At 35.1% G+C, this 11705-nt stretch overlaps 1 protein-coding gene across 3 annotated transcripts in view; it reads left to right on the top strand.

Annotated features, from left to right (window-relative positions):
• The window catches only part of LOC101746710 (cell adhesion molecule Dscam2), a 61098-nt gene extending 52835 nt beyond the window's left edge, over positions 1-8263 (top strand). Inside the window, exons 30-34 of one of the 3 annotated variants that reach the window (XM_038016929.2) lie at positions 184-412; positions 3110-3216; positions 4846-4989; positions 6678-6749; positions 8119-8263. In XM_038016929.2, coding sequence (XP_037872857.1) covers positions 184-412; positions 3110-3216; positions 4846-4989; positions 6678-6749; positions 8119-8144 — 578 coding nt within the window. In that variant the 3' untranslated portion in view covers positions 8145-8263. Of the gene's footprint in view, positions 1-183; positions 413-2582; positions 2629-3109; positions 3217-4845; positions 4990-6677; positions 6818-8118 lie in introns of those variants that run through there. The other 2 variants (XR_009975347.1, XM_062673317.1) reach the window with 2 other exon arrangements.
• The last annotated feature ends 3442 nt before the right edge of the window (positions 8264-11705 follow it).

Here is an 11705-nt window from a genome sequence, read left to right on the forward strand (position 1 = left end):
TAACAATTAAAAATATAACTTTATTGACCTTTTAAAATTTCCAATATTTGCTAATGCTATAAATAGCATCAGTTTTATTATATTCTTTTTGTGTAGGAAGGTTAGTTATTTACTTGTTTGTTTTAATATAATTTGTAATGAAAATATGTTAGGCCGTCACAAAAACCAGTGAATCACTCGTAGGTTTATCCCCCGGTGCAAGATATCGTCTTGCAGCCAGAGCTTCTAACGAGGCGGGTTGGACCCGTGAAGTTTATGAATTTACAACAACACTCTCAGAAGGAGGATTTGCCGAGGAAGTCGATGCTCCATTCCCAGCTACCGCGGGAGAATTAGCACTGCTTCTGGCACTATGCGCCGCCCTGTCTTTGGCTGCCTTAACTATATTAGCTATATTATTAAGGAGAAAAAGGTAAGTTATGATTTTTTTTTAATATGTAGTTCTTTGGAGTTCAGTTTATAGAGTTTTATATTTGCATTATTATATCATATTAGTAATTATCGCGATTGATACAATATTATAGGAGGGAATATTAATAGGAAATAGGAGGGAATATTTAAATCTCCTATTAATAGATTTAAATTAATATTCCCTATTAAATGATATCTCCTATTAGTAGGAGATTTAAATTATTAGAGCCAAGTTGCAAATTGAAGAGATTTCAATCAGCTGTTTTAAGTTTTTAGGTATTTTAATAACGATCTAATAATATGTAATAGCTACTAATATAAAACTAAGATTAAAAATAGATTTGAAAAAATTAAAATTTAAAATGGCGATCAGAAATTAAAATTAACACTTGAATAAAATTTTATTTTTAGCCAAGTAAAATTAAAATTAAAATTAAGAAAGATATCTTAATTTTTCAATCACCAACTAAAGGACAACGATTGAGAACAATTTTAGGCGCTACTTCTCAATCTCAATTTAGAAAATATCTCTAACGTATTTGAAAATTTTCCCTCAGAAGCAGACAATCAATCACATTTTATTTCTAAAATTTAGTTACGTTCACCAGACTGACTAAAAAAACATTTACTTTTTATATTTGAGTCGACTATTATCAAAGGCGGCAATCTGACTTTTGGACAATGATTGGTAAATCAGAAAAACGAATTATTGACTTTGTATTCCATTGGCAGTCACAAAACTCTTCGGAACGACATCTTAGATAAATAACAGGTTAACTATTAACCTTTATTTAATGCAGGTTTTGAACCGTATTCTTTGAAGGAGACGATTATATTCAAATAAATCTGTATTGACATATCAATAAAAATGTTTTGTCCAAATGCACAGATTGCCACCTTTGATAATAGACGACTCATTTTTTACGTTGGTAACATTTTGACGCGGCCATAAATCGATTCCGTCGATCCTTGTAGAAAGAAATCATTAAGCCGAGTGGTGAAAATATGAATGAAATAAAGGAAGGTCGTTAGCACTTGTAATCTGTAGATGACAAGCTGCTGACACAAGCGTCCTTACGACAATTGAACGCCTCCATCATCGACCCTTTTCACCCTTTACTGGAATCTGAAGTGTTTATTCGACTTTTTATGAAGAAAATGTGACGTCAGCATTTTAAATTTTCAAACATTCGTTCAATCATTTCAAATTACCATATAAAGATTAATCTGGTTGTCGCTTAAAATAAATACCCCAACTTTTTTTAATTTTTTTTTATTGCTTAGGTGGGTGCACGAGCTGGTGGTTACTGAAGCCCATAGACATCTACAACGTAAATGCGCCACCCACCTTGAGATATAAGTTATAAGGTCTCAGTATAGTTACAACGGCTGCCCCGCCCTTCAAGCCGAAACGCATTACTGCTTCACGGCAGAAATAGGTAGGGTGGTGGGTATCTACCCGCGCAGACTCACAAGAGGTTCTACCACCAGTAATTACGCAAATTATAATTTTGCGGGTTTGATTTTTATTACACGATGTTATTCCTTCACCGCGGAAGTCAATCGTGAACATTTGTTGAGTACGTATTTCATTAGAAAAATTGGTACCCGCCTGAGATGCAACACCGGTGCATCGCTCAACACGAATGCACCGGACGTCTTACCCCTTAGGCCACAATGACTTCAAAACCACCACTTAAATATAGTAATGTCCTTCGAGTAAATTATAATTTGACTGAACGAAAAAGTTAAATATATTTTTCATTTAAACTCCTTAAAAAAATTGATTAGATGGGTAGACGATCTCACGCCCCATCCGCTGTTAGGTAGTTACCGGAGCCCACAGACATCAACGACGTAAATGCCATCAGTCAACTTGAGACTTGTGCTCTAAGTGATTGTTTACCATCAGTTAGAGCGCTATAGTCGTTAAAAGTTTAATTAACAGTCGTTCCACTCTTTTTAGATATGATCTCGTCATAGATAAGAGTCAAGTCATAGTCAGACTTTTCGTTTCGTACCTAACAAAATACTAAGATTAAAATAATAGTATTTATAGTAGATGTTTTATTATCTACACGTTTTATGTGTGTATTTTATGAGATATTTTTGTATTTATTTATACATGTTATTGTATTTGTACTTTTTAATTTTTTTTATTATGTCCTTAGATTACGCAGACTTCTCCAATTTCCAAAACCAGCCAAAGGTCGATAAGTACGCCCGTTTACTTATTCTATACATTATCGTTACTTTGGTGTACTTAATTTCAAGAAAGTCTATTATGATATTTGTATTGTGGATTTTTGTTACTGGTAGTAGGACCTCTTGTGAGTCCGCACGGGTAGGTACCACCGCCCTACCTATTTCTGTCGTGAAGCAGTAATGCGTTTCCGTTTGAAGGGTGGGGCAGCCGTTGTAACTATACTGAGACCTTAGAATCTCAATATGGCATTTATATATCTCAGTTTCATCATATCTCATATCTCATTATCATATCTCAATTTGGCATTTACGTTGTAGATGTCTATGTGTTCTAGTAACCATTTAACACAAGGTGGGCTGTGAGCTCGTTCACTCAACTAAGTAATAAATTTTTTTATGAAATAACTATTTCGATAATAAAGTCAATTTCAGTAAAAAATTAAGCCGCATTTGTAAGTTGAGAGCTTATAAGAACGTAAAAATGATTTGAAAGGTCGGATGGCGCGGCCGCGAGGGTATCCACAAGCGCTGAGAAGCCGAACTGCGGTACATACAAAGGGACACCACATCAAGCGCCAAAGCTACCCCCCGATCCACCAGGTAATGAAAACATTTTCTCCTCTATAGTATCTATACTAATATTATAAATTTGAAGAGTTTGTTTGAACGCGCTAATCTCAGGAACTACTGGTTCGATTTGAAAAATTCTTTCAGTGTTAGATAGCCCATTTGTCGAGGAAGGCTATATATAGGCTATGTAACATCACGCTGAGAGTAATGCAAGCGGAGCACCAATAAAGAATGTTTCAGAGTCAGTGTTTTAATCCCTTTTGAGAACTTCCACTGCGTTCGCTGCGGAAACGGTTAAAGTTTCGCTCAAGTAATGTATGAGAGTCTTTTCTGTATCTGTATCTGTCTAATGTATGAGAGTCCCTTTTGAAGTCAGTTAAAAAGCGTGATTTTGGTACCTTAAATAAATTTTTCACATTCTATTATTTAAAAATATTTTCACTTTCTACGTAAATGAAGAGGCGGGTAAAATTTTGCATTATGCCAAAGTAACTATTCCACGCGAACGAAGTCGCGGGCAAAAGCTAGTTGCATTATAAATGTATCTACTTTTACATAAAATTTGACCACGTACACAAACCAATAAACAGTATCTTTGATCGTCTAATGTTTTAAAAAATAGAAAACACTTTCAATGCCCCGAAAGCAATTCAAGTCTTACAATAATTATCCCTAGTTAAATATGTATTAATGGCGTTCAATGGTGGGAAATTCGACCACAGTAACTGAAAAATAGAGATTTAAATTCATTGTATCATTTTCTCTTTTGTTTTAAATAATTCTTTCTTGTAGGCGTAGGTTTTTTTTTTCGTTTTTACATTTTTTGCTTCTTAACATTAAAGCTTGTTCATCAATTGCTATTATGAAAACAAAACAGAAAATTAATGTCTAAATGGTGGAGTAAAATGTACTGAGCCATTTCGAATTTGCCTGTTAAAATGCAAATTACAAATAAAAATAACCGTGTTATGTGAAAAATGAACAAAAAGATTCGCTTAAAATAATTTTGGGATGATGGAAATAAATTTTTCGTTGGAAATATCGTGAAAAGCTTTTAGCGGCCCTCGGAGTTTTTCTCCCGGAAGAATCGAAATCTTTGATCTTAAGTCAATTGCTATGTTATACTACTGTAGTTGTAATATTGTTAAGTGTCAACACTTTTTGCTTTAAATTATCAAACTTGCTGCTACGAAATTATGAACGATATTATTATAGTGTGTCATTTTTTGAACAAGCTTATTAAGACTCTTAAAAAAAGCCTTTTTTTATATGAGTGAATTTGGAATGTATATATAGTCATTGTCACGATTAGGTCGAACTCTTAATTTTATTATTCAACGGTATACAACAAAGCATTATAGTAGTATCTACCCGTGAAGGTTTACAAAACGCTCTACCATCAATCGTTTATTTAAAACTTTCAAAAACACCCATAGTGCTTTGTTTTAAAATTCCTAGTTCTTCCCTAATTAACCAATTAATGTTCTTTTTTTTTATTGCCCTTGTAGGCAGACGAGCATACGGCTCACCTGATGGTGAGTGATTACCATCGCCCATGGACTTCAGCAAAGCCAGGGGCAGAGCCAAGCCGCTGCCTACCGCAAAATGGAAATGGAATGTTCAAAATGAATTTAATTTTAATTCGCGTTTGTACAACAGATGTGTACGAAATAAGCCCTTATGCAACGTTTGCTGGAGGACCGGGTTCAACGGCGGGTGCGTCTCGCGCGTACACTTTGCAGCTGCGGGCGCTCGCTAGGCACGACGATGACGCGGCGCCACCACACCCTCCATGCTGCGACGGTAAATACCGAAAACAATCTAACCTAACCTAACCTAACCTAACACTCGTACTGTTATTAAAATCTCTACTAAGCTTCTTCTTTTTTTTGTAATGAAATACCGTACTCAAAAAATGTCCGCGATTGACTTCCACGGTGAAGGAATAACATCGTGTAATAAAAATCAAACCCGCAAAATTATAATTTGCGTAATTACTGGCGGTAGGACCTCTTGTGAGTCCGCGCGGGTAGGTACCACCACCCTGTCTATTTCTGCCGTGAAAGGTTTGAAGGGTGGGGCAGCCGTTGTAACTATACTTGAGACCTTATATCTCAAGGTGGGTGGCGCATTTACGTTGTAGATGTCTATGGGCTTCAGTAACCACTTAACACCAGGAGGGCTGTAAGCTCGTCCAGCCATCAAAGAAAAAAAAAACGGATTACAAGCATATCGGTAGTAGAGTAGATGAAATAAACACTTATTTTCACTGCACTGTGACGTGTTTCTTTTTGCAACAAGATTACGTGAGAGTACTTAGCTGTGACCAGTGATTAACTAGGCGTGGCGTTGCGGATGTCTATGAGCAACGATATGTAACGTAGTATGAAAATATGGATCAAAGATTTTGTCTGCCTTCGACGGCAAAAAAACCATTTCGACTTTTAGGTCGCCGTCAGCTTATGTTGAGAAACTGTTCTATTTTGAGAATGTTTTTTATTTATTATTACATCAAAATGCTTAAAATTAATTGTACATGAAAAAAGTTGTTAAAAAATAATTTTAGAATAAGGATTTAAACACGAACCGAACTATAAGTTTTCATAGTTCGATCGTCTTCGATATTCTTATTTAAGATATTCCATCAACTTCTGTACGAATTATCAAAAACATTCCAGATCCGATAAACTACTTTTTTTTGGTTAATTTCACTTTCGAACTCCAGATACCAATCGCTAAAAGTTAAGTCGAACGTAATTAACAAAATAACTGATACACAACTAAGTTTGTTGAAGCGCTCATTTCATTCATACCCGTAAAGACTGTCGTATTACACTTTCTTTAAATCATTATATCGCACATACTGTGCGATAACGTCACTTATACAAATTATGTAATTTTTCATGAGAAACATTGGAAAATTCAACATCTTACTATATTATATAATTCTTATACGGTTCTGCTAGACTATAGAAATAACATGTCATATCCTTCTTCAAACGAGGCTTATGGAGAGTATTAAGCGGTAGGCAGCGGCTTGGCTCTGCCCCTGGCATTGCTGAAGTCCATGAGCGACGGTAACCACTGCTCGTCTGCCTACAAGGGCAATAAAAAAAAAAAATAATAATATTTAAACTACAACTTTAAACTTCATCACTAAAAGTAAACATCTCTCTCGTCTCACTAATAACTATTAAAACATGTATTTTCTCATACTCAGTTCAGATTTAACAAAAATTACATAAGTGACTTTATAGCACCACTGTATGTGCGATATTTTGATTTTATGACAAAGAACAAAAAAAAGTCTAAATTTTTAGGCATGTGACAAACTAAAAATAATCTTATTCTGTAAGTTAATATAAATTATGTTTTACAATTTCCTATTGTTCTACGATTACTAGGTTCTATGATTTAATTTACGACTACTACATTTACCACTAATGATCTATATCGATTCTGGAATAATATGAAATAATTGATTTAAATAGAGGAAACCTGCGTGGACGCATGTGACGGCCAACGTAGACGCAGACGACGCAGGCACTACTGCCCTGATCACGGTAAAACCTGTGTTTTATTTACCACATACACTTCAAGTCCGCACGGGTAGGTACTACCACCCCGCCTATTTCCGCCGTGAAGTAGTAATGCGTTTCGGTTCGAAGGGTGGGGTAGCCGTTGTAACTATACTGAGACCTTAGAACTTATATCTCGAGATGGGTGGCGCATTTACGTTGTAGATGTCTATGGGCTCCAGTAACCACTTAACATCAGGTGGGCTGTGAGCTCGTCCATCCATCTAAGCAATAAAAAAAAACGTACAAAAAAAAGACCCGTGTTTTATAAGTTGCTTCACTTTGTCTCCTATGTGAGTTCATTGTTATAACAATTCAACGTGTTTACGTATTCATTTCAAACATAAAAGGAAGAGGACTGCGCACCAGAAGACGAGGTGGATTGACGACCTCCTGAAGGTTGCGGGTATCCTCTGGAGGCGGGCTGAGAACGACTGAGTATTGTGGCGTACCTTGGGGAGGCCAATGTCCACCAGTGTACGTCAGTGGGCAGACGATGACTGGAAGAGAATTTATCTGTGCCTCGAGCAATGCTGTCATAAATCTTGTAACGCATGTTTTTGAGCGTAATAATTATTAATAATAGTGATGTCGTTTTGAGGTCAATTAAATACATAGTAAATCGCATTTTGGTCCTCACGATACAGGCTATGCCTAGTGTGAGGATCATTGGTTAATTTAATATTGTTGATGCCATCTACGTAATCTCTCAATTTGTTAAATATGTAAATAGTATTCTAGGTCATGATTTAAGAGTTTATGTAGTAAATAAATAAATTATAATAATAATAACATCTGTCAGCACTCGCCATCAGCTGAACTGGCAGTGATAGGGTGGACTAGCGGCTATAGCAATTAATTAAAACGTAAATAATACTTGGAACATTGTGTTTACTTGTATATGAGAAAATATAATACAGAATGACACCGCACATCAAAAGTAAAAGAACATAATACAAATTCAAATGCAGTGCATCATAGACAAGTATACGTGGACAGCAACACGACCTTCCAACACCTTTATACATCGTCAGCATATATTGGCTGTTAAAAGTATTAATTAAAAAATAGACCAGGCTGTCACACATAATATCCAACAGTTAATCGACCTAGAGACAGGTCCCTGTTCGGTACCTTTGCGTTTTAGTTTGGACAGTAATTTCATTCATGGACTTTAATGAGACTAATAAGAGTCCCTAATAATGATTCCCTGTTGATTCCATAGATTACTACTATTACTTTTATACTAATGGCCCAATTTTGGAAAACTTTATGACAACGTTCTGAATATGTAATATTACGTATATTAATATTACCATGAAAGTATTTTGTAAAAGTTTTTTTTTTTTTGCAGGTTGTTCTCAAGATTCTGGAAGTTGAAAATCTAACCAAAAACAAATTTTAGTGAACATATATTATCTAGTCATTGTAATTAGTATTTCGATCATACATACTACTATGTATACAAAAATTTGTACAATAATATTGTCTATTTATTATATGGAGTTTTAATTCTAAAATGCCCTACTGTAAATCGTAGACGTTGATTTTCCCTACAATATACGCTTATGTTAATTATAGTGTAGGCAGCGGCTTAGCTCTGCCCCTGGCATTGCTGACGTCAATGAGTGACGGTAACCACTTACCATCAGGTGGGCTGTATGCTCGTCTGCCTACTCGGGCAATAATTAAAAAAGCTTAGAAAAATTTAAGAGAATTGAGAAAAATCTTGTGGTTATATAGTAATTTTCTACACATTACAATCTTTTTATTATCTATCAGAACGAAATAAATCACAAGTAAATTCTACGTTAACTAATTAATAAAACAATTTAAATATAAACATTTTTAGGGGACACCTAGCACGCTAAAACAATGAAATATGATAGTCTTTATCATAATTTTGGGGATAGGGAATGGTACAAAGATAATTAATTGATAGGAGATTACATACCCGGCTTTTGTCCGGGGAAGCCCAGAGAGAATCGGTCGGAAAGCAATCCGATTATCCTTCGTTTCTCGTTTAATCAAAGCTAATGCCTGATACAATTAACTAGTATAAGCTTTTTCAAATGATCACAAATGAATGAAACCGCTTGGAACATCAAATATGGGTATAATTCTAATCCAGAATTCAGATAAGTGCAACCATAATATATCTATGAAATTCTATTTAAGCTTTCCTACCTAAATTAAACCTAAAATAAAATTATAACCTTTTGAAGCGTTGTATGGCTGGCAATAAAATTTATATAAATGAATTTGTTTAAAAAAATTTGTTTTATTTTTTTCAGTTAGGTAAGTTTCAAATTCAATAATTTGTTTGATTGATTACTGTTTAATTTTCAGTACATTTGTACATTTTTATGTACATTCAGTACATTTTCATCAATACGCACACTACGAAAATACGAGTAATAAGCGGCAACTTCGTAGGCAAAGACCTAATATAATATATGCAAGTAGATAGCTAGCTGCCCTGACGGAGATCAATGTGTGACCGCAAAGGGCGCTAAGGCAAGTCGTGAATTGCTGTGGGCGGTGGTAGCGTGATCAGAAAGCACCTAATCTAATGCGATAGATTTGCTAAGACGACAATACTTTTTTTTATTGCTTAGATGGGTGGACGAGCTTACAGCCCACCTGGTGTTAAGTGGTTACTGGAGCCCATGGACATCTACGACGTAAATGCCGCCACCCACTTTGAGATATGAGTTCTAATGTCTGAGTTTTTACAGTACATTACTAATAATTACGTAAATTATCATTTTACGCTAGATATAAATGCATTAGGTTTCTTATCCTTTAGGCCACGACCTCATCATTATTCTTATATTTTATAAATTGAATTTAAAAAAAAATTTAATTTTTATATAACTTTACTATATAAATTTTACTTTACTAAATATAAATTAAATAGCTTTTGCCCGCGACTTCGTCCACGTGGAATAGTTCACAAATAATGCTTTATTTTAGAAAAAAATGGGTTAGCAATAAAAACGTTACAGTGAGCCAACCTTAACATATAGACATATGCTATCGCAGACTTTTTTTAGATCTTTCAAAGGGGAACGATTCTGTCATACATTATTTTAGCGAAACTTTAACCGTTTATGCAGCGCACGCAGCGGAAGCTCTCAAAAGGTAAAAATAACCCCGATTTTGAAACGTTCTTTATTGGTGCTACGCTTGCATTGGTCTTAGCGTGATGTTATATAGCCTATAGCCTTCCTCGATAAATGGGCTATCTAACACTGAAAGAATTTTTCAAATCGGACCTGAGATTAGCGCGTTCCTGAGATTAGCACGTTCAAACAAACAAACTCTTCAGCTTTATAATATTAGTATAGATGACATTATTCTTTCACTGCAAAAGGCATCCGTAGACACGTGCTATTTGTTTATTAAGAGATAAATTGTATCGGCCACAGAAAATTTGATACCGACGCAGTAATGGATCGCTCGATAAGATAGCACTAGATCTAGCCCATAGAACGACGGACTATTCAAATTCAGCGATGTGCTATAAAAATTAGGTTTTATTTGATCAGATCAGTCTTACGGTGTTGCGTGACAATCAAAATCAACACATGTTACATCGTGAAAGGGAAATGATTAGTGATTACTAAATTATGACCTGAAAGTTTCAATTGCATTAGCAAGCAGGTATGCGACTATTTACAAACAGAACTCAAATAATCAACCTGTATAAAATAGCCCCGTACAAAATATTTATTGGTAATTTCACAAACGGAAACAGTATTTACGCTCGCTCGAGATAAATAGAAAAAAGGGATGTTATACTTATGTTTTATATTTAAGACTAGCTGACCCGGCAGACTTCGTAGTGCCTCAATCGATAAATAAAAGACCTAAACTATAAAATAAACTTAAAACAAACAAAAGGAATCCGTGCGACGGGGGACACATCAAAGGAAAAACAAAATTGTTATTTTTATTTAATTCCAACCATTTTCATATTTATCTACCTTTTAAACCTTCTCTGGACTTCCACAAATAATTCAAGACCAAAATTAGCTAAATCGGTCCAGCCGTTCTCGAGTTTTAGCGAGACTAACGAACAGCAATTCATTTTTATATACATATAAAGAGATTCATGGTAAATATTTTCGATGAGTAAATTTTTTTTTTACTCTTCCCTAAACATAGATACTATTTACCACGCAAAATAATAAATAGCTATCCAATTAAATGTCGCAACAATTATTAAGTAAAGACATTATTTTACTCCCAGCAGAGAGATTAGTAATTCACGTAAACCGCACCGTACAAAATGCCATGTGGAATAATAGTGAGCACAAAAGTAATATCATACGGAGAAGTTTCTCCGAAAATTATTTCACCACAGACCTCAATCCGCAAAAGGGCTCTCTCTGTAATAATTAAGACCGCCAATTCTAGACTTAGAGGTAATAGATAGAGCGTGAGTGTGAAATTATATGAAGCCCCATTTTATGGAAACATCAGTAAAACCCGTAAATTGTAATATAAACCTCTAAGGTTTAATATATTTTGTAGGCATGTCATTAAAATTGCATTAACCCCGCTGGTAGAATAAGCACGCCTACCTCATACACATAACTTTTACCATATACTGGTGATAGGTACTCTACTACTACTACTGATACTGGTAGTAGTAGCTCTTGTGAGTGCGCACGGTTAGGTACCACCACCCTACCTATTTCTGCCGTGAAGCAGTAATGCGTTCCGATTTGAAGGACGGGGCAGTCGTGGTAACTATACTGAGACCTTAGAACTCATATCTCAAGGTGGGTGGCGCATTTACGTTGTAGATGTCTGTGGGCTCTGATAAGCACTTAAAACTAGGTGAACTGTGTGCTCTTCCACCCTTCTATGTAATAAAAAAAAACATAAATACATACATTTCATATCTCGTGTGGAATTTGTGAAATTTGGTTG

Source organism: Bombyx mori, chromosome 17 (assembly GCF_030269925.1).
Source record: "Bombyx mori chromosome 17, ASM3026992v2".
Taxonomy (NCBI): Eukaryota; Metazoa; Arthropoda; class Insecta; order Lepidoptera; family Bombycidae; genus Bombyx; species Bombyx mori.